At 35.5% G+C, this 25,001-nt stretch overlaps 1 protein-coding gene and 1 long non-coding RNA gene across 2 annotated transcripts; one reads left to right on the top strand and one right to left on the bottom strand.

The window, feature by feature from the left end:
• Positions 1-10,359: 10,359 nt before the first annotated feature.
• LOC113303152 (transmembrane 9 superfamily member 3-like) lies at positions 10,360-13,897 on the bottom strand. The gene is made up of 6 exons (XM_026552153.1): positions 13,676-13,897; positions 12,956-13,582; positions 12,706-12,843; positions 12,455-12,611; positions 11,720-12,204; positions 10,360-11,023 (listed from the first exon to the last, which is right to left on the bottom strand). The coding sequence occupies exons 1-6, from the start codon at positions 13,831-13,833 to the stop codon at positions 10,804-10,806; spliced, it is 1,785 nt and encodes a 594-aa protein (XP_026407938.1). The 5' UTR covers positions 13,834-13,897; the 3' UTR covers positions 10,360-10,803.
• Positions 13,898-14,188: 291 nt separating this feature from the next.
• LOC113302995 lies at positions 14,189-17,229 on the top strand. The gene is made up of 3 exons (XR_003337262.1): positions 14,189-14,375; positions 14,654-14,721; positions 16,930-17,229. It is a non-coding gene; the product is annotated as an uncharacterized LOC113302995 (long non-coding RNA).
• Positions 17,230-25,001: the final 7,772 nt, after the last annotated feature.

A 25,001-nucleotide genomic window follows, 5' to 3' on the forward strand; every position in this document is an offset into this window, starting at 1 on the left:
GGAAGCTCAAGGATGCATAAAGAGATAAAATTAAGGTTTTGGCCAAGTAAACCCTAATTAACAATTCCATTCGCTCAAGACGGAATTTTTGTTTCATTAAGACTCCATTATCATGTCATTAAGGTCTCCCAACTGAAAATTCCAGGAAGTTCCCAAGTCCAGTATCGATTCCAAGGTCAGAGTTATAACAATCGAAGACTAAACATCAATTTGGGGACTTCACAAGTCTAAAAGACCAAGTGGATTGTCATTTCGTATCTGAATGATTTTTCACTATTTATATACTCATCATAGAACAATCAAGGTTCTATTCTGAGTAGGGGACTTAATGTAGATGGTGAAATTTGGATAAAGGGCAAAAGCGTCATTTCAAGACCATGAACAAAACTCAACTCTCACGGGAGATATTAAGCCCTTGGTCCTCAAGGCACCCATTAGCTACGATTTCTAATATGCGTCCCCGTGAGACGCTGCTGGTCGTGATGTCTTGATTCCTAATGGACATCCTCGACGAGATATTGTTGGTCATGTAGGTTTTGTAGAGCGTAAAACGTTTCTGACAGACTTATGAACCAGAAAAGCCACAATTTTAGCATGTCTTCGCGAGACGTAACTTATTATGATGACATGATTCCTAGTATACATCCCTGCGAGATATTGTTGGTCATGTAGGCTATGTAGATGCGTAAAAACGTCCCCGGCGGACTTATGACCCAGAGCGTAGACATACATGTATATGTAAGCACGACTCACCCTATTTGAGATCAAGGACTGATTCCTAGTATATCATCGCGAGATACACTGGCCATGTCTAATCTAGGCTCTGACTCGACTTAATGAGGCTTCAGAATAATTCCTAGGACATCCCCGCAAGATACGCTGGTTATTCTGCCACTGGGCCCTTTCGATGGACTCCTAAAATATCATTCCGAGATACACTGGTCATGTCGAACCCGTAAATACGGACACAATTGACTCCTAGCATATCTCTGCAAGATACGTTGGTCAAAGACAAATGATCCTAAGTCTCGTAGAGACATTATCAGGCGTGCAAGCCTTCTTTTCTCTCCCAAGCATGTCACAGCTGACTTCGGAGAGATTTCATCGCGTTGGCCAGGACTCTAACAGACTGTATCACGTCAGCCAACTCTCATACGTCTCCAGACGCGTCATCCAAATCTCAGACGGTTCCAGACGCGTCGGCCAAATCTCAGACGGCTCCAGACGCGTCATACAAATCTCAGACAGCTCTAGACGTGTCGGCCAAATCTTAGACAGGCCCAGCTGCGTCGACCAAATCTCATGTGGCCTCATCCGAGCTGAGCCATCGCATCTGAAGAGTCTTATGCAAGTACAAGACTTAGGCACAAGCCTCATCTATGCCTCAGGCCTCTTTATCAGCGTCAGAAACATACTCACGACTAGTAAATTGGGCATTAACTGTACAGGTCTACCAAAAATCGTGGATAACTTCTCTTGATCTCCACATGCTCAACAAAGGGACCCACAATCAATAATACGGTCTCCATGTGACATATATGACAGGCCACGAAAAGAAGGAGCTCAACCTCAGCTTTTCTCACACTCTACACACGATTTCTGAGGCATTTCCTGCCTTTTCACGTGACTCATCCTAGTCATTCTAACATTTCAGAGAATATCTCTCTATCTTGGCCAACTCGGTTAAATAAAATATTTATCTCTCTAAATAAATCATCACAAAGGCTGGCTCAGCTTCACACAAATGGGGGGATAATGGTTAGGGTTTTGGTATGGCGGTCTACGAGACGTGTGAGAAATACCAGCCTATTTCTCAATGCAGAAGATAGAAAGGGCGGTTGAAAATGAGATAAACTTAACCTAGTTTCTCTCTATCTATTCCTGAAGACACGGGAGAAGTGCTCCACACGGAACGGAAAGCAACTCTTATCTTCACCGACCTGAGATTAGATAATTCATCTTTAAATAGGTTCTCTATTTCTCCATGCTAACGGAACTTTCTCATAACCTCTCAAAGCAATTCTTCTTCAAACCCTAGAATTCACTGATCTCTCTCTCAGTATGCTTCCCTCCCTAAGACCAGCTCTAAGCCTCCTTCCCTGTGACTGAAGCAGACCTTGAATGGCCACTGTGCGTGGTTTAGGCGAAGACTGTTCATGCTCAACCTGCTGCAACTCACTTTCAGAAACCCTAAAATCCCACTTTTAGCCTCTCACCGATTTTAGGTAAATTTACCTACAAGACTTGTTCTTGGAATTGGGTTCATGTATTGTTACGATACTAGGTTATCTTGGATACTGGTTTTTGAGATCGTCCAAGTACTCTTCTTAAAAATCAGGTTCACGGATTCTTGTGTCTAGACTTTCTGATTGAGAAGAGTCTGATATATAAACTCTACATACATATTGTCAAGGATCATTAAGTTGGTCTACTTACAATTGTATTAGATTTTGTCCATACTGGTTGCCGAATGAAAAAGTTGGTGATATACTCTCCATTTCATAAATTATTAGGTTTTTCTATCTTTATTCAAAACTCAAATTTCATCTTAAAGTAATCATTTTTCATTTAGGCGGCGCATGAAATATAGCATAGGAATTTATCAAGTTTGGTTACCTAAATGTTATACACACAGTTTGAGTTTACCATATATTGTATCTTTAGCTTTTTAATATATCCACTGACAACACCAATACATTGTAAATACTATTTTATCATGTGTATTATGGATGATACTTTTGTACTTGTTAGATGAATTGCATTAAATTTCCAATATTAAAGAAAAAACCTATTCAATGACCACTACAAAAACATGTTTATTTATTTATTAATTATTTTCTTTAAACGAACTTATGTGAGAGGAAAAAATTTAACCTCAATAACAAAAATTCTTAAATAAATTATCTTCATTCAAGCAAGTTTTTTTAACAATTAAACTCACAAAACTAAAAATAGAAACTATATTATCACCAGGCTTTTGGTTTTTAGAATCTTAAATTTTTATTTCAACTTATCTTGAGAGATCTTGTATAATTCGTCACAGGATGTCTTGATTAAACCTTGACGATATTTTGGTTGAGCGAATTGTTAAAATATATATATATATATATAAGAAAAATCTGAGGTTTATTTCGGTTGGAGGAAGAAGAAAAATGGGCTCTGAAAAATCAAGGATTTTGTTTTAAATAGGAACAGTTTTGAAATAGTTGGAATTAGTTGAATCAACTAAATTAGACATTTGAATTTGTTATCTCTCGACTCAGCTCGCCTTACTAGCTATGAATATTCTACAAACTCTACTAATATATTTGGGTTATGGTTAATAGATTGAGCTTTTTTAAGAGAAGCCTAACATTTACATTCCCAAACCCATTTCCTAGTCAGAGAATTCAGTGTTTTCTAACTATCCCCCCTGCCAAATTAAGAACTATTAAGATATAGTCAAGATACTATACGATCTTGGCATTATTGTTTTGTTATACGTTTGTAACTGCATATATATTTCCTTCTGTATTTATCTTAGATATTTTTAGGTGTATCTTTATTCTTTCCTTATCAAGATCTGTAAGTTTGTATAAAGCAGGCCCTTTTGCCTATCAATAAATGTACAGAGTTAATCTCACAACAACTATAGAATCTATATGCTCATGTTTAACATGGTATCAGAGCTAGGAAAGATCTAACAATCAGTTTTCCGCTGCACTACAATCCAGAGAAAATATAAGTCTTTGCCTCCTGATCATAACCTAGTTCAAAGTATAAACCCTACATTCAGAAACATAGTAATCATGTCAAAATAAGATTTTCAACCTATCATTGTTCGGTTTGATGGAACAAACTACAATCATTGGTTATTCCTCATGAGGAGCTTTCTTAAAGGAAAGAGTATGTGGAAGTATGTCGATGGTACAGAAAAAGCTCCTACAACAAGCAGTTCTAGTGACAAAGGAAAAGAAGTACAAACAAAGGATCCAAAAGAGGAATGGGAGATTAACAATAACATGATTCTCACTTGGATTGGAAACACGGTTATTCCTTATATAAGCATGCAACTCACTGGTTTTGAGGTAGCCAAAGATGCATGGGATTCAAGTCAATTTTGCTCAGAGATATAAACTTGAATAAGATATTAGATCTATGAAGCAATCACATGATCAGACTGTTTCTGTTTTCCATTCTGAGATGTCTATAGTATGGAATCAATTAGCACTTATGGAACCAAAATGGACTGTAGATATGAAACCGTGGAAGAAATATAGAGAGGAAACACGTTTAGTTCAACTTCTAATGGATTTACGTGATGAGTTTGAGTCTGTTAGGGCATCTGTCCTTCATCGTTCACCTCTTCCAACTGTGGAAGTTGCTTTGTTTGAACTTATTGCAGAAGAAACAAGAAAAAGAATCATACCAGAGATATCAAGTTTTTGTTGTGCATGCACGTTCAAGTTCAAATAATTTTTCAAGAAACTCAAGTGGTTTAGTGCAACGTGACATGTCTCAAGCGCAGTGTCCTAATTGCAAGACTTTTGGACACTTCGCAAAGAATTGTAATTTCACATCAACTAATTCCTCACCTTCTCCAACAATACCTGATACACCCACAACACAACGTGGGTATTGCAAAGAACTTGGTCATTCATCCAGATTTTGCACCTCACCAACTTCAAGAAACATGATAATACTCAATGCTAATGGAAGAAACAAATCCAGTACACCAACCAGATTTATGGCATCTCCAGTATCATCTACATCAACATCAAACTCATCTGCATTAGTTGTACCTGGTGGTAGTTCTGCACCAAACCTTGTTGACATTCAAGAGATAATTAAACAAGCACTCTCAATTGGTAACAATCCTACAGATGCATCTGCCTTCTCTATCTCCTCGGGTATTTATTCAACTGAATGGTTTCTCGACTCAAGAGCATCAAACCATATGAATTTTAATCAAAAGTTCGTTGAAATTCTTCATCCTGTCATCACTCCTAAGATTCATATTGATGATGGATCAACAGTAACTGCAAGTCATATAGGCTTGGTCAACAATTCAAATAACTTTTGTGTACCAGATGTGCTTCTTGTACCAATCTTATTTCAGTTGGTCAGCTGTGTGATCAAGGTTATAACACATATTATTATTCTTTTGGTTGTGTTATACAGGATCTCAAAACCGGGAAGCTAGTTGCGATAGGCCATAGAGTTGGTCGGTTGTATCTTCTTTAATCTCTTGTCCTTTCAGCAGAATCTAAAATTCATATCGTAGTTGTTACTCCCACTGAACCTGTCTCAATATCTCCTTTCATGTGTTGGCATTCTAGATTAGGTCATGTTTCCTTTTCTCGCCTTTCGTGTATGATCAAGGTTTACTAGGAGATATTCAAATAGAAAAGGAACCCAATTGCATATCTTGTAAACTGGCTAAACAACCAGTGCTTCCTTTCAATATCAGTACAACTTTTTCAAAAGAACCTTTTGAACTTGTTCATTCAGATGTTTGGGGTAAATCCCACGTTGTCTGAAAAGGTGGAGCGTTATACTATGTTAACTTTGTTGATGAATTCTCTCGTTATACTTGGGTGTATTTGTTCTCCTCAAGAGAAGAGTTTCTCAAAATATATGTTGATTTCTCTACCATAATAAAACTCAATTTTCAAAACAAATCAAAACATTTCGTGCAGATCAAGGAGGGGAGTACATATCCAATCTTTTTCGAGAATTTATAAAAACTCAAGGCATTATTCTTCAACTTTCTTATACTGAAACACCAGAATAAAATGGTGTTGCAGAACGCAAACACCGTCACATCATTGAAACATCCAGAACTCAGTTAATATCAGCTTCAGTTCCTTCCAACTTATGGGGTGAATCTGTTCTCACAGCAGTGTATACAATCAATCATGTGCCAATAGGTGTTATAGGTGGAATATCTCCTTATGAGTGTTTGTACGGAAACAAACCTAAATATTATGTGCTTAAAACATTTGGTTCAACATGTTTTGTTCTTTTACCTGAACGTGAACGAAACAAACTTAGTCAGAAAAATGTCATGTGTGTTTTTATTGGATACGAAGTAGATCATAAGGGATATCGTTGTTATGATGCAGTTAATCGTAATCTGCGTGTATCTCGTCATGTTGCTTTCTGGGAAAAGATTCTCTTTTGGACCCTCCCAAGTAGTAAATCATCCACCTTTGAAAGTTTATATATTTGGATCCTTTTTCATTAGAGATCACTAGCTTTTCCCCGGAGTCATTAGTAAACCCTGAGAATGCTACACTCACTCCAGAAGAACCCCACGACTCTACGATTCAACCTGACAGTGCAACTCAGAAACGAGATCCTAATTCTGAAGAAAATCCTTTGCCACCTCGCAATCGAAGACCACCAGCTAAGTATGCAGACTATCATTGTTCTTTGTCTTCTATTTTGTCATTTTGTGAACCAAAAACATAAAGAGAAGTTACGGACATTCCAGAATGGCAATATTCAATGAATGATGAATTGGAAGCACATGCAGAGGCAAAGACATGGGAAATGGTGGATCTTCCTCCTGGAAAATCAGTTATTGGAAGCAGATGGGTCTATAAAGTTAAGACCAAGTCAGATTGTGAGTTTGAACGATGTAAATCACGAGTTGTTGCAAAAGGTTATACACAAGTGTATGGTGTTGACTATGAAGAAACATTTGCATCAGTGTCCAGAATGGTTACAGTTCGTACATTATTTGTTGTTGCTGCAGCACGACAATGGAGGCTTCATAAAATGGACTTGAAAAACGCTTTTCTTCATGGTGAGTTACAAGAAGAGGTTTACATGCAACCTCCACCTGGTTTGCCTCATGGACCTAATCAAGTATGTAAGCTTCGACAGGCATTATATGGACTCAAACAAGCACCTCGTGCTTGGTTTGAGAAGTTTAATTAGCAATGCAATTCTCCAGTATGGCTTTACACAAAGCTTCTGCGATTCATCTATGTTCGTCAGATCCTCAGATAAAGGGATTGTCATTCTTCTCTTGTATGTTGACGACATGGTTATTACTGACAGTGATCCACAAGGTATTAATGAACTCAAGTCATATCTTAGTGATTGTTTTAAGATGAAAGATCTTAGACCTTTAAGTTATTTTCTTGGCATTGAAGTTGGCACGTCATCCACTGGTTATTTAATATCACAAGTCAAGTATGCATCTGAGATTTTACAACGTGCGGGGCTGTCTGACAATAAGGTAACTGACACACCTCTTTAATTGAATGTAAAATACAGTCCTACATATGGGACTCTATTGTCAAATCCAACATTGTATCGTCAACTAGTAGGTAGTATAAATTACTTGACTATTACGAGACCAGACATAAGTCATGCAGTTCACATAGTCAGTCAGTTTATGTCTGCTCCAAGGTCCACTCATTATGCAGTTGTTCTCGGAATTCTAAGATATATAAAGGGGTCTCTGTACCAAGGTCTTTGTTTCTCATCCAAGTCTAATCTCACTCTTCGAGCTTATTCCTGGATGGGGATGTTACATACATAAAATCTATTACAGGCTACTGTGTGTTCTTGGAAGATTCTCTGATTTCATGGAGAAGTAAGAAACAAAGTGTGGTTTCTCGTTCCAGTGCTGAAGCAGAGTATAGAGCTCTTTTTCACACCACATATGAACTCATTTGGTTGCGATGGCTTATTTGTGATATGGGAGTTCGAATTTCTGCACCTACGCCACTATACTGTGATAACAAGGCTGCTATTCAGATTACACACAATGATGTCTTTCATGAACGTACAAAAACATCGAGATAGGTTGTTATTTTTACTCGTCATGATTTTAAGAAAGGTACAATCATTCTTCCGCATGTCAAATCAAAGCTTCAAGTGGCTGATCTTTTCACCTAGACTCACTCTGCAGCACGTCTTCGGTTCTTAATTTCCATACTCAAGATGTGTACTCCACTACCTTGAGTCTGAGGGGGGGTGTTAAGATATGGTCAAGATATTATTACGATCTTGGAATTATTATTTTGTTATACGGTTGTAACTGCATATATATTTCCTTATGTATTTATCATAGATATTGTTATGTGTACCTTTATTCTTGCCTCATCAAGATCTGTAAGTTTGTATAAAGCAGGCCCTTTGAATATACAGAGTTAATCTCACAACAACTATAGAATCTCTATACTCATGTTTAACAAGAACCTCAAAACTCCTCATCTAGCATGTGAAATGAAATGCCTCAAAAGAATGGTGATTAAGAAGGGATATCATGCTTCCAAGACACATGATCGCAGAGCTAAGATTTTATTTTGTTTTTGAGTATGTTAATAATTTTTCTCGTAAGATTTCAATTTTGCTTTGGTCTTGGTGTCCATTGACATGATTCTTCACTTTTGAGGTTATTATATCTTTGCTTCTTTTTTTCGCGACTTCGTATTCATCTTAGCACGATTTATAAAGGGGGAGACCAGTATTACTTGGGGATGATACCAATCCATACAGGACAAATAAATGTTAACAGATCCTGACCGTCGGATCTCTGAATTGGTATCACCCCGCTAATAGTGGTATCCGCTTTATAAATCATGCATCTGAGGATGATTCTACCTTTACCTCTAGCATAATCATTAGTTTGTCAATGTAGTTTGTCATTTCAGATTATTTTCTTTTTTAACAAAGATGTCATTTCAGATTATTAAATAATAAGTTTTGACATGTTAGTGTTTTGATTTCTTCTTCAATTGAAGGGTTTAATGCATCCGCGTATATATCGGACAAGGTTTCAGGCAAACTACTTATCTCCGTCAGAATCACCTCCTACTACTTATCTCCGTCAGAATCACATCCTGACAACGGAGACACTTATTATAAATTGTTAGATTTGATTATGGTTAATACTTTTCTTCCTCCCTACGAATATTAGGTATTATTGCATCGCTTTTTCTATCTGCTATTACTTGTAATATCCTAAAAATCCTTTCTTTTCTTTTTTTTTCTGAAAAAGAGGTATTAACCTCAATCATATATTATGGATTCTCATAACTCTATTGAGGTAGAGATTAGTGTTTATTACAGTGTTCCTATCAAATTGAAATTTTAAATTGTTCAACAATATTCTTAGATTTTCATCATTCCAGTGCTTGTTAACTGCATTCCGGTTACAAAAGGATGAAATGTGGGTTGCCTCTATAATGGCATACCTATTTCTTAGAACAAAACTATTTACTTTAAAGTTTATGCAGGTACTAGGGTGAACTCCAAAATCGTCGTTGATAGAGTATCTTTTTTGTCGAGCTCTGATATACATTCCTACAAGCAGCCTTAATATAGGTTCTGAATCGCTTTGGAAAATAATATTGAATCCCACTCCACTGGGTAGCCCATTTGAACGCTGCCTCGGCTCCTTTTTCTTCTAGATCTTCTCTTGTAGTGCAGTCAACATAGCTTCCCTTTCCTTCGTTTTCTCCTGCAAAGGTAGTTAAAGTTAAACCGATTCCAGAGGTTGTAATGGGATTTGACATAGAAATAGCAATATTAATCCTTATTGCCATATAAGTTTTTTCAGCAGGTGGTTCTGTTGTGATTATTTCTAGCTCTTCATTAGTCATATGATTATAATAGAGATTTTGTATGATATTGTAGTCTGGGACACAAACTTTTTTGTAACTGTTTATGTATCTAACTATGTCACTTGCTGTTTTTGCACTATTCTGGTTTGTTTTGCGAAAGACTAAGTTACATCTTACTTTCCAAACATGTCAAGTTACTATTCCACAAAATTCAGGCCACCCTATAGCACTTGGATAACTAAAAATCTTTGGGTACGGGGACAAACACTATTTGGGGATGTAACTAAACTAATTTACTTGCAATCATCATTCATGTAATAATATGTTTTTCAATTCCAAAGTAAAAAAATAAAAATTGATGAGAAGACTTGGTAATTCATGATAACGAAGGTAGTGACAGATGAAAATGATGGGAAAAGGCAGTAGTGCAGGCAGATTGGTAATGAATCTAATGATGGTAGCAGTCCCGCCGAAGATGAGGGTTTTTACTTGCTTTCCTTGCTATTTTTAATTGGATTTTGTCAAAAATTAAATTAAATTATAGACCCAAAGGCTGGGGGATGGATTTACATCATTTGCAGAAGAAAATTGGAGTTCTTTTTTTTTCTTGATATGCAAAACTTAAGAATTACTAGGTCAAAGTTATACACTAATAGTTTTGTGGTGGTTGATGTAATCCCGAGCTGGCCATCAACCCATCCGCATTTAGAAATCTATAAATGGAACTAGGATTGGCTTGGTAATACTAGGAACTACAATAACACCGAGTTTCAAACAAATTACAAAACACTTGGGGTAAAAGTAAAGGTAATCAATTAAAAGGAAAGACCGTATGGCCGTATATGCTACATATAAAGAGAAATAGAAATATTGTCTTGCAGTGAGTGCAGTTACAGAATGATAAAAAAAAAAAAATCTTCTTCTCAAAGAGGGCCGTCCCCTTGTTTGTCTTTTCCAGATTACACAATGATCAACTAAACATTCTGATGGGGCAACACATAATATTCACCTCTCATTGACAACATGTTCTTAATTCAAAACCCTAATTCTCTTCTGCTTTCTAAGATCAGAGGGTACCTTTCCAAACTACCCTTTAACAAAAATCATATAACCTTCCTTCTCTATAACAGAAACAACCTATATGGAGAACAAAAAGAAAGAAGAAAAAAAGTGCCATATCTGTTGTTGTAACAAGATAAGCAGACCTTTTTTTTTTGTTCGTTCTTTTCATGACACCAGTCTACTCGCACTTGATAGATCGGTATATGTGGCGGACAAAGAGTAAAGATGCACGGAAACCGATGGTGCCGAGCATGAGAAAGAAACCGTAACAGATGCAAGCCATGTAACCAAAGAAGAATGAAGTTTGCATGAAACCTGACATATCTGATCGTGCGTAGTAGTAGTACAAGCAGTAACCATAAATAAATAAGCCAGTTGATCCTCCGCACAAGATAGACCTACGAAAAGATAATTTAAAAGATCAGGCCACAGCAGAAACCTGTAACTATTTCACCACTCTAAACCCAAATACAGGCAAGGCAAGTAAGTAGAATTTACTAAATAGAAGTATGGAACATGAACAGAAATCACAAGATAGGTCATCATATAGGATACAAAACAGCGAGCATGGCAGGCAGTGTATCCTGCAGCCATGCCTCTTGATCAGATAAGAAAGCAGTAGATACTGCTTAAACGAGAAGCAACCATTTCAGGTTTTGACTACCACAATCTTACAACTTCGGTCATTTCTAGACCTACCACCACTACCAAAAATTGGTAACAAATAAGCCAGTGAAAACGCCGAAAAAAGCTTGGCCCAGAAGGAACAAATATATAGGGCGAATGAGAACATTTGGACATTTGCCAAGTATGGATTTTGTGGTACGCAGCTGACATAGAAGTGACATAAAAACAGATTATTGAAACAAAACTACTAAAACCTGTATGACACAAAAAAAAAAAAAAAAAAAAAAAAAAAATGGACATTGGCCAAGTCCTAAACTACCTCATTTTCAGGATCAAAAATGCGAGCAGCAATAGATAAACGATCACAATCGAACATAATTAGGCATAAAATTCAATGCACGGGAGGAAACCTTGATGGAAAAACAGTTAAAGAAACAAACAGTATAAGAGAAGAAAGTTTATAATACCTCCACCACCATTCATGGTCTTCAGCAGCTAGTTGGAAATATGTCAATGCCACAGTAATGAAAGCGGTGACAATTAAGAGAATGATAAAGACAATGAAGAGGATGCTGTAAATAGTGTAAATTCTGTGACCCCAAACACTGGCAAATATGTAGTATAGCTCAATGTAAATAGCACTGAATGGCAAAAACCCTGCCATTGCCATCTGTGGAATAGTACTGCGATACCAAGGCAATGGTGGAATTTCTCTGGGATACTTTGTGGTGCGAACAGGCGCTTGAAACTCAGACTTGCTGTTCTTTCCTGCAATTCCACCCAATACCAGCAAAGGTGAAGTTACTAGAGTCCAGATGAGAACTATAACCACAATCGTTCCAAATGGAAGTGCAGCAGTGGCACTATAGGCAATAGCAACTGTGTTGAGGAAGCAGAAGGTCAGGAACAAAGGACCGCAAAAGAGACACCCTGTCAATAACAGATTCCTCACCTGCCAAAGTTTGAGAACATTAATTAGCATAAAAAATTTAGTTCAAAAATCAGCACTACCTAGATGTGAAGCCTCATTTAGGCCTTTTTCAGTTAACAGAGCAGCTTCCTATAATGTTTTACATTTAAATGGCACAAATCATATACTACAGGATTATGGAACCCAAAAATAGATGTTATCTTCACTAGTTTCTAAAAATAAATTTTCATGGATTCACCCCTGACATCAAGGAAACTACAGGAGAACATACCCAGTTTGTTCCTTCCAGCTGACAATAGAAAGAGGTGGCGGTGTAACCAGCAATCCCAGATGTAAGTGCATATATCACGACAAGAGCAGTGAAGAGGGCACCTCGGTTGTATGGATAAAATACTCCAACAAGAGCAAGTATGAAAATGAAGATGGTACTGGTACATGTAAACAGAATAAGAATTAACAACAATATTTAAAATGCACCTATCTCCATTGAATTTCAAACTTTAATTCAAAAGAGGATCTTACAGAGCAAACAGCTGGGTGCCCGAACCAAGAGCCGCAGCAAACAAAGACTTCCCCTTAGGGTATCTAAATACGTCACCGTGAATGTATTTCCATCCAGTCTCTTCTTGGTCATCTGCTGCTTCCTCATCATGTGCATATCTAATACAATAGAAACGCATACTTAATCAAAAAGAAAAAGAACTCTATAAATTCTATCCAAGTAAAAAACAAGCATTGCGATATAAGATTCAGTCAGGAGACAATTACTTACTTGACAAAATCATTCTTAAGAACCCGCATAAGAATAGTGGCAAGAAACCCAGTAAGAAGAAGAACAGTTACACAGGAGTTTATAATTGAAAACCAATGGATCTCCAAATGATGAGGTAAAGAAGAAGATTGTGAATATTTATCCATTCTCTTGTCAAAAGGAGTAGCGGTTTCTTTCCACTTCACGGTATACATGAATTCAGCATCAACAGGTTTATCCTCAGTGAGATCAACCAAAGCATTTGGATCCGTTCTAACATTAATTTCAATAACCCTGTCTTTATTATATAGGATTTCAAAATTAATATGTTTATAGAGATAATATTTGAACTCACTAGGATCAGATTTACTATCCTTTTCAACTTTCCCAATAAAACCCCAGATCGGTAGATCATCATAATACATCTGAAAGTAATAATCTTTTGTAACTGCATTTCTAAACTGTATTACTTCTTCTTTTGTTAATTTCTTCTTACATACAACTTCTGATTCCTTCTCAACTAAGAAATCGAGTTTATAAGGTGCACTAACTAAACGATCCCCATTCAACACTTCACCTAGAGCTTCTTTCTTCTCAGTTACATGAGATGGTGAACAAAATGGTAGATCAAAAAACCGATACGTTTCACTGGAAGAAGGGAAAAAAAAAACTCAAATTACGGATCGGATTAAAATTTTACAAAACTAAAAACCCTAAGAAGAGATGGAAAGATAGGGTTACCTGGGATTATGGAATGGGCCGACCTTGTTAGCATAGAGAGGAACTGTATCTCTAGCTTTGTAACGGTGATCAGAACCATCAGATCTTACTTGAACAGCTAAAGTTGAAATTATTATCAGAACAGTAGTAACGGTGAAGAAACCCATAGTCTTCTTCATTTTCTCTCTCCTCCTCCTTAGAATCGAGAGAGAAGAAGAGAAGTTTTTGATAAACAAAGAAAAACGTACTAGAAAGAGAGATTTTGTTGTTATTTGACACGACTCATAACGGGGGTGGACCGTCCCCTTTAGGAGTGCACATACCCTACTCATACCCACCACTGATTTACTCGCATCCTATCCTGCCCGTCATTTGATGAGTAGGATGACGTTAAGATTTCTTACCTGCTGTTTAATGGACAGGATAACGGGCAAAGCTCGAAATTATCCTACCCTACCTGCCTATTTATATAAAAGCTTATAATAGTCGTTGATCTCTCTCTCATTGATCATCTCTGCCATTGGCTTTTTATTAATCAACTCAACCTAAAAACTAAATTGATTTTCGTTTTCCTCTTCATTTCATTTTCGTTTTCACTTCATACTTCTCCTCTCTACACAGAAACCTCCGAGAACCCTAGATTGAAAATCCAGTTCACTCTCACATCAAAGATCGAAACTCACTGTCACAAATCATTCGTCGTCCTAACCGAAATCGAAACGTATGTATCAGTACAAATCTAAAATTTCTTCTGCCCTTAATTCAATTGGTTAGGTATTTGATCAAGGTGTTGTAGATTGATTTCATTTTTTTCAATTTATAACTTGGGTTGGTCGTGTTTTCTTAATTTGTTTTGGGGAAATTAAATTAGGATTCCTTATTTTTACATGAATTATGGGTTTCTTAATTTGTAACGAATATTTCCAGTTGTTTCTGTGATTGTAGTGAAAATGATGCAATCTGATTAGTCCTTGATTGTGCTCTTCTTTTTCATGCCAGGAAATTATCTGTACCTAGATGGAAGTTACAGGGGGGCTAAAGCTTTTTCACCTGTATTGCCTTCTGTGGTAAGATTTTAACATATGATTGTTCATTGGGTAATTATGATTCATGGGTTATGATTAGTTTATGAAAATTGATATTAGTTTATTTTTTTCTTCCTCCATTACAATCTGAAATGTGCATAGTGTAAATCAAAGGGTTTATGTGAATTTTTGTGTGTATGAATGTGGACTAGACTGGTAGGTTTTGTTTTTGGGTTTCCATGGGTGTATCTCACTTGAGTTCTGTCTTGCCCAAAGAGATACCATGTGTAGAGAAATCATACCTTGTTGATCAACAACAACCTTATGACATGTTAAAGCTAAAGCTTACTATTTTGTACTGCATTATGTTGGTGAGGGTTTTATGTATCCCAGATACCAGGGACTGAGACCATAAGCATGTGGGTGTGGAGTGTCACTGAGTTTGTATATAAATAGGATAGACATTTTTGTTTGAAACCAATTTTGTAAGTCGTGAGTCACATGTGAAATTTTAATATATCGTGCTTGTTTAGTTTGTTTTTACACTCGAATCCTCACTCCTTTCCAATCTTAGTTCAACATTACGAAGATACATATCTGAAATTTGTATTGTCTATTGCTATTAACTACACTTATAGTAGATATGTAAGAATCATGTGGGGTTGATTTTTTCCTGCTAATTCAGAATGCCTATTGGCTATTGCTATTAACTACACTTATAATTCGAATAAGAATTTAAGCTTTGAATGTTATAGGCTGATGTTAACTAGTTCTAGCTAATGTTCCCCTCCCCTGTTTTGAAAGCTGATGATGATTCTGTAGACTTTTGGGTGACTTAATTTGTTTGATGTTGTTGTCTGGATGTAGTAGCTTTATCTTCAGATCAATCATATCTTAATTTTTATGTTTTCTTTTGCTATTTTTTTCCAAAGATTTCATGATGTGGATAAACAAGGAAAAAAGCCTTAGTTTAATGGTTTTCACTTTCACTTTCAGCATAAGGTATAGTTTATATCATAGTTATGGATAAATATTAATGACGAAGGAGCTGACAATCAATGAACTCAAGTTCTTATCTGCAATAATGATAATGTTATGTAATTCTGAATGGTTCTTTTGTGCAATAATGATAGAAGGTTGTTAATGTAAGATGACATTCAGTCTAATCTAGTATGATGCTTATTATCTGTAATTCTTTATTCACCTATCATCCATCTTTTTATTCTTCTGAACTTATTTATGTTGCAGTAATGTGGTTCTCGTTGATACATGCCTCAATATGGAGGCCTGAACCTTAGCAATCTTAGTCTATGGGAGATTAAATAATTTTTTATTATTAAGTTGCACAAGTGATCATTTCGACTTGTGAGTTAGGTCAGAACTAGGTTAGAACATAGTTGAAAAGGTTTTTTGATGTTGATATAGTAAATGAAATATATGTTCTCTATGGTTTTGCTGGTAATTTCCAACTCATGGATTTGGGTCTTCAAACTTTTTGAATTATGAATCTAGATGAAATTGACATTGGCAAGTAGTAGTGACTTTCCAATATTTCAGATATTTCAGATTATTAGAATGTGCAATCTCTGGATTGTCTTGGTGAGTATATTAACATAATACTTAAAAAGATATGAAGGTTCCTGAATGAATTTAAAGTTTGAGGTCTTTCTAAGTTCTTTCATGTTGAGCTGATGTGAATGCATAAAGTTGGTACTGGATTCGTAAGTCTATGTATCAGGTTCCTGAAAATCCTTATATACATGGACAAGTTTTAATTCCGTCTTTGCTATGTTTTTAGTTTTTGAAAAATCTTACATGGAAAAGTTATTAGAGTCCCATTTTTGCTTATTCTGAGAAATTTAAGTGTTGATGATTACGGACCTGACCAGTGTGAGGAAAATTTATAAAGTTCAATTCCTTGGCACCAAAAATAGCAAGTCTCAGAGAAAGCTTGACTGCTCTCGTAGGTTCCACACATAAAGCTGTAATGATTCAAAGTTCATGGTTTCCTAAGTTTATGAGTCACCTGCAAACAGTCTAGTCTAAACATACCCGATCACCAGCCTATTTTTTAATGCAACGCTGTAATGATTCAATATCCATGTTTTGCTATGTTATGCCATGTTCTGTTGGGAAACGCGACTTTGAGTGATTTTGCCGCCAGTGGTTATTGAGATATGACTGAATTTTGGTGCCAATGGTTATTGTCAATAACTTATTGAGATTTGACTGAATTTTGGTGTGTTGCAGAGCTGTTTGGGGATCTTAGTGCTTGAAGAATAAGGTTAGATGAAGGCCTAGTTATTTGGTGATCTGGTCCATCCACTGAGTTACTGGGATTGCAGGACATCGATTTGGCTCTGACTGTTTCTTTAGTTTGTTACATACTGGTGGGTTGTCCTGATGTTTTTCATTTCTGAGTTACTTAACAGATTGATGCAGCTATAAACCCCTGATGTAAAGTTCACCTTCTTTCTTTTGTCGTTCAAATCCTTGGCTGCTAAGATTCTTGTGATTGGTTGCAACAATTTTTTGAAAGGGTAATCTGAGTATCTGACAGACCTTCCAAACTTTGGTAGAAAAAAGAAAAAAAAAAAAAGGGTTATACCCGCCACCCTATCTTACCCGACCCGCCAATTAATGGGTCGGGTTGGATCTTACCCGCCAGTTAGCGGGTAGGGTGGGGAAATAGCCCATATCCTACCCACCCTACCCGTTGTGCAGCCCTAGTCCATGTATACGAGGGTACTAGGAGTGTAAATAATACCTGAAAATACTCGGCCTGCCCGTACCCGCCCGAGCCCTCCTGTACCCGAAGTAGCCCAAAACCTGTTATGGCCCATCATGGGCCACCCAGCCTGGCCTGGATTAATTTATTGGGCGGTCTCGAGCTTTGCAATTAATTATGATGCCGGCATGATACCCGGCCTGGTGCCCGATCTGAAAGCCTTCTATGTGCCATTAATCATTTAATATCCTCTTAAAAATACTTAAAAAGTTACCATTTTATAATTGTCAATTTTGTGTCAAGAACAATAAAATATATAGTTGTTTTTAATTATAATTAACCTTTTTTTATTTTAAGAAAATAAAATTTATTTTAAAATTTAGAATCAGTCGATAGACTCATACAAGACCTTAGTTGGTAGCCTAACAACAAGCTGCGCTCCAACCCCCTTCTGAATAACAATACCTAGTCTATGGAAAAGAAAGTTTATCGTAATCTAATTAATGGTAATATATTTTCTTATTAGAAAGTTTATTGTACTCTAATTAATTAATCATTTAGGCTAAAATTAGAAGTTTGTCATTGTAATTTAAATATAGAATAATACTATCACTCACGGTATGCAATGTTGGAAAGGAAAAGATACTGTATTAAAAATAAATAAATTTAATACCATTCATTTGAAAATTTAAACTTAAAAAAAAAAGAAAAAAAAATAGTGGCCTTTCCGGCCCGATCTGGCCTGCCCATATAAAAAACAGGCTTTGGGCGGTCTTTGGATAGCAAATAATCTACTTTTGCCTGGCCTGACCGTCCTGAATTTGTTTACGGGCTCACAAATATTAAGCCTGGCATGCAGAACCTGTCTTCGTTTTTAGGCCGGGAGGCCTGGCCTGTCCGAATTTACACCCCTACGGTACCACTTACCACACCTTCGACTTGTTTATGGGGGAAAATCGTTTTAGTTCAAAAATACGTATCAGTCCGGCCCGACTTCACAAGGACATGTTAGTCTAAAACCCAGCCTAAAAGAAACCTATTATAGGGGCTCCAAACATTTGGTTTTGAGGACTCGCAAGATGATAAAATCGGATTATGAATAGTAATCAACAAAACCCCATATCTAACTATTTTTTGTAATGGCTAAAATACCTTCCATGAATTATAAAATTAAATTTATTATCTTTTCCTGCTCTTTTCATTCATAAATCATGATGAAGATGATGATCATATACAAAAAACTATATCCATTATCTTCTCCTTCTCTTTTCATTCATAAATTATGATGAAGATGATAATCATAAAAATAAAAAAACTATTATTCTTGTTTCTCTCTTCTTCTTCTCCGTCCTGGTGAAGATGACGATCATAAAAAGAAAAAACTAAGAAAACCCATCACTTATGTTTGGCAAAAACAGTTTCAGTACTGTCTACGGTTGGGAAAATTCATACTTCCCAACTGTAGACTTAACTGTCTACTGTTGGGAAACTTCATACTTCCCAACCGTAGACAGATCTGAAACTGTTTTTTCAAAAACTCAATTCGATCGATTCCGCTTATCCATGCATTGAAACCAATTAAATAAGATGAGTTTTTGATTTTTACCTTACTGAAGTCAGTGTGGGTGGATTAAATGGTGTTAATCGATAATGAATTATTTTGAGAATTGAAGATTAATCGAAGAAATAAGCGACGGAGGCGATAGTGAAGAAGAAAATTGAAGAATTAAAGGAGAGGAATGAAAACAAATTAGTTTTAGGTTTTCAATATTTAATAGGTTAAGGGTATTTTAGTACTTTTTATGAATTAAGTCCCCTTATCTTCATTGTGGGATATTTGAATCCTTAGGAGTCTTCAAAACTCTTTTTTTGAAGCCCCTATAATAGGTTTCGTCTAAAAGTTGTGAAGAATGCTTTAGCATAGATTGGAGACTTCATAATTTAATTTTAGACATTAAGAATTTTTTAGATATTTTAGCTTGTGGCGTTGTAGTTATGTACCAAAAGAAAAGAACAAAGTTGCAGATATTCTATTCAAATTAGCTTGGGTAGACAGACTAACCAGTGTATGGTTATTAGCTCCTCCGGATGACATTCTTAACCAAATGGAGGAGGATGCAAATTTTGTAATCACTGAAGTTTAATCCATAAAATCTTCTAGTTTGAAAAAAAAAAAGTGAAGACACAAATATCCCTCATACGCTTTTCATAATGCACACGTGTTGCGAATTAAAACTGTTTTGAAACTGATAATTCAATTAGAAGTCACCACATTTTGAAAGGAGTTATGCCACGTTTAAACATGAATTAAAATTGAAAATAATAACGGAAAAAAAAATAATCATTTAAACTAGCAAAGAGAAATCAGTGAAGAAGAAACCCTAAATCGAAGGAAAAAATCATCAATCAAAAAACCATTGATGAACAATACTTGGCAGTAACATCACGATGAAGAAGAAACAACAAGAAAACAGTCTAAAATCATCACCAATTGGCTGGAAATCAACGATTCAAAAAAGAAAAAGAAGAATTTCAAAGAGAATAAAAAAACATCAAAAAGAAGATTCAACATTTATTCAAGTAGTAGAAAGTCCAAATTCATCACTAGTTGAGCAGAAAAAGAAATCAAAAACCTTCAAACAGAAGAAAACAACACCAGACAGAATATTCAACAACTATTCAAGTAGAAAAAGGTAAGATCATTTGCTACTTTCATATGCAGTATATGGCATGTTGTGTTTGTATGAAAGCTATTTTTACTAGATTTGTTGTACTAGTGTACAGATTTGCACACCAGCATGTTGTTTCAGAAACACGTGGTTTGATGTGTGTGTATAAAAGTTGTTTGTCCCAGATTGTGTTGTGGCAGTGTACACATTTGTACACCGACATGTTGTTTCAGTGACATATGACATGTTACGTGTTTATGAAAGATGTTTTTCCCAGATTTGTTGTGGCAGTGTACATAATTGTATACCAGCATATTGTTTCAATGACTTATAGCCTGTTGTGCGGGAAAGAATGTTGCTCTTGTTAGATTTTTTTAAGAGTGTACATAGTTGTATACCAGCTTCACTAATCAACATAGTTGTACACCAGCATTTTCGTGTTTATGAATGATGTTTTTTCTCATATTTGATATGCTAGTACACAAATTTGTACAGCAGCATGTTGTTTCAGGGATGTACGGCTAATCTATCTAACAAGATGATAATTGAAACACAATACTCAATTCTCCTTCATTTTGTCCCCACAAAAAGCTGATGTGGACATATGTGGTGAGAGTATTTATAAATAGAGCTTTATCATTCACTCTAGCCCCACATATAAAAAATTTACACCCTACTTACACCACCGTACACGATGAAAACCCATCCCACTACTCCTACTTTCATATTGCATCGACCAAGTTCCATTTCTATAATTACCCCACTTTTATCATTCATCCATAACTGCTCAAAAAAAATTGTCCCTATTCTCAAATTTTCATCCAAAATCAACTAAAAGTGATAGTAACTTCCTTTTTGTGTGGTGACTAAACTTTCTGGAATGACATGGATTTATGGATCTATCTTAAAATCCTTAATTTCTTCTTCCTCTATTGAAATTATTAAACGCATCTTAGGAAAATATGATGGTCATGGTGGTTGGGAAATTATTGAAACTAATGCCAATGGAGAAGAAGAGTACCATTTTTATTTATGTTTGTTACTAAAGCATTCTATTATTTTAATCTTAGGGATTCAGAAAATAGTCGATTTTGAGACAGGTTTAATATTTTTTGTACAGGTTTTCCAATCTTTTTGGTGTTGGAACTTCCGTTGCAACTCTACTTGCTACCATTTCTTCTTTCTCGTTTTAATTTAAAGAAAGGTGCTCAAAATTTTATGTTTTTTTTTATTCATTTGATGCAAATTTGGTTTTTATGTCATTGGTTGCTAAATTCAATCAGGAATTTTATGCCTCAACAGAACCTTACTATTATAACAGAAATGGTGTTCATGTTTGTAGAGCAAAAGGATCAAAATATTAAATCTCGATATTGATCACTAGAGAGAAACAAAATCTAAATTATACATGGGTAAGAATTTGATCTAAAACACTAAATAGATTCCAAGTTAATGTGGATATGAAAATGGGGTTTAAGTCACGAGTTTTGGTGTAACGTTGAGACTAAATAATTGGTAGTATTAATTTACTGTCATTCATGATTAAGCTGTTAATTAAATTTTTCTCTTTCCCACTTGATTCAGGAAGTTGAACTTCATTCATTTGATCGAATTGTGATCAGTCAAAAGCTACTTGGTAACCACTATTATTTAGCTACTTGGTTACTTGCTGCTTACCAGCCTTTTGGATTTTGAAGTACATATTGAAGATGATTAATTTTTGCTTTTGTATGTTGTTCTTTTCATTTTTTGTATTGTTGACATTTAAGTTGGATTGTCATATCTGAATTGCTTGCATAAATTATTAAAAGTGAGAGGCTATATGCTTTTGATAACTCTTTTTATATATATGAATTTTGATTTCAAGCTATGGAAACAACCAAAGGAGTCACCACAATGATGGAAAATGAAAAAAGTATCTCAGTAAAAACCCGTATTACAAAGTATAAACCATCACAGATGAAAAGCCACCAAAAAGAGAAGGAGTTTAGTTGGCGCAATGATGAGTAGTTCTACTATCAATTAGGTCTTAAAGGAATTCCAAGCAGAAGATCACCTTGATTATGAACGAGTTCCAATTACGGATGAAAAATCACCAAAAAGAACAGAATTTTGACATTGTGGTTAGCCTTTATATAATTTGCTAGTTTTTGTAGTTGAGCCTTAGCCTTATGTACATATATAGAGTTGATAATATATATGCAGTGGCCCAAATTTTCATGTATATCAAATTCACAAGCAGATTTAAAGACTGAATTAGTTTTCAACTACCAAATGAGGTGTGGACAAACTACAACGGGATGGTAAGTGCTATTTTGGTTCACCTTAAATGGATTAGGTCCTCTGGTCATTCGTTCTTATGTTTTGTTTTATACACTATTATGTTTTGTTATCTTATATCTTCAAGCATGAATAAGCCAAACCATAAAAAACACTTACACCAGAGCTTACATACTTCTATAAACTGTGGTGACAATACGAAGATCATGACTTATTAAATGTCATGGTTGTGAAAGGAATGAGTCAATTAGCCTATCTTCTGTAAATTCGGTTTTTTCCTAAACCTGCAAGGTGCATGTAGAATGTGAAAGCCTTCTCTATAGGAAATGATCATGCTATTAATGAATCGCAATACTGGTCTCTTCTAGCCTATATAAAAATATCTGAAAATGTTTGGAAAAGGTCCCGTATATGTCCAATTTTATCCTTTTCATGGGGTTTGGTTAATTTCTCATTTGATGCATTCCAGTTATTTTCCTTCTAATTTAGTTGATTTTATATTGGTTTACTTCGCTGAAGCGAGCCTCGAGGCGAAGATATCATTCACTAAAAGGTCAGTCATGCTGCGCATGAGGATGCTCAGCAAGGATAAGCTTTGCATCAGAAAACACATGACCACAATAACAATATGAGGCATAATTAAAGTGGGATCAGGTAACCCATGTAGTAAATCCGTTAAAAATATATACATGTAAGTAAGCCAATATCCGGGTGTTATTTGTAGGACATTGTAGTTTGAGGTTGAAATAGGCATGGTAAGAAAAGAACTGTCGTCATGAAATGCATACAAGAAGATATGCCATAGTGAAGGCATCAACCCATATATCATTGTGAATCCACATTTATCCATTTTCGAATAACAGTTGGTTAGTTTATTGACAGTACCATGAGAAAGGTTGCAGATCATATGGGGGATGAGGGAGATGCTACTCCCTTCAGTTGGTTATATTTGTTTAGTTTTTCCTTTGGTGGGTTATTTAAAGGCAAAGTTAACTCAGTGAAATCAGACACTTGGAATGCTCTTAGAAATACATTGTAACGAGCAAAGCTACGTTAGTATGTTTTTTTACGAAACTTGCGCCAATCTACTAATTTTTAGTTCTACTTCAAAAATTGATTAACTTTATGATTTAGTTTTATAACAAGTCAATATTTCCATTTGATTTTGTATTACATTAGGCCTTTGAAGAGTTACTTATTATATGATTTGTTCAGCTCTTATTAAGCATCATACAGACTCCAAAGGTCTAGGTGCTGATGAAAATTGTTGCATAATTTGTGAAATTGTGAATCAATTTACAAGCTAACACATTTTTATTACTGTTATTATTTTGTTATGCACTATCTGTTTGAAGTGTCTAACATGTTTAGTATAACATATTAAAAATTAGAGCCAAATTGGCTAATTCCACTAGCTAAGATAAAGGTAACATGTTCAGAGTAGCATTTCATAAAGTAAGATCAATGCAAACAAGCAGCACTAGGTGCGTAGCACGGGTTACTTTCTAGTGTTGTTTTACTTAGATTTATGTAGGAGTGTACATAGTTGTTCCCCTGTATGATTGTTTTGTGGTTATGAGCATTATGTATTATGATTCTTGGTTCTTGTTCCCATTTGTCCATTTTCGTAGATAATAAGAAACCTTATAGATCAGGTTTCCATGCACTCAGTGAATTTATGAATAAATTTTCGAGGAGGATGAAAAACAAAGAAAGAAAAATCCCGATAAAGTCCGCTTCACTGAGTTTCAACTAAAGAAGCAAAAGGAAAGTCCATTTAGGCATGCGTCTTAGATTTTATTTATTTATTTATAAAAATGATAAAAGGAAGAAACTCCCAAAATGAGATAAAGAAAGATATATGGTTTATCAATCCGAAATCAATCTTGAAAATTATGAGACCGCCATGATAATACTGTGGAGATCTGTTTTGTTTTCAATACTAGCAAGAAGAAGAATCAAGTGGTAGAAAAGAGCATGCCTGGAAATTTGTTTCTGATTTTTGGATCAGAGATGGTGACGTCAGAACCTGGAAAAAGAAAAGATGAAAATCTAAAATCTGAATTGACATATGGTCCGATGATAAAAAGATTGAAACTGAAGAATCTAAGTCAGTTGGTTAGATGTGGAACAAGAAATCTTACGCATAATGAAGGGAAACCCAAAAATGAGAAAGGAGATTGAAAGAAACGCAAAAGATTTTGTCGTGCTATTTGGTTCGTACCTATGCATCACAATCTTTTTTACCCAGGTAAATGTAAGCATGCATAAATTTGCACACTACTTTGAATCGTTGGATACAATGAAAAGAACTTATTGACTGATTCATCTTCAATTATCTGATGGATAGCATTATAAAACATACATGTACGCCATTGTCTGTTAACGGTTGTATGATATATCTATTAGTAACTTTACATGTGCACAAAATTTTACACCTGTATTAAAGTTGCACCATTTTAAATGATTTTCTTCATTGTATTCATTAGGTTTTATTACATTTATATCTCTTTACCTATTTGTTAATCCAGTATTGGTTTGTTGAACACAACAACAGAATGACGCTAAGCAATGAAATGTATGCCAAGGCTTTTAAGGTGGATAATCAGCGAAATTTGTACTACAATTGAAAAAAGGCCTGACTG

This window comes from Papaver somniferum, chromosome 8, assembly GCF_003573695.1.
Source record: "Papaver somniferum cultivar HN1 chromosome 8, ASM357369v1, whole genome shotgun sequence".
In the NCBI taxonomy this organism is placed as follows: domain Eukaryota; kingdom Viridiplantae; phylum Streptophyta; class Magnoliopsida; order Ranunculales; family Papaveraceae; genus Papaver; species Papaver somniferum.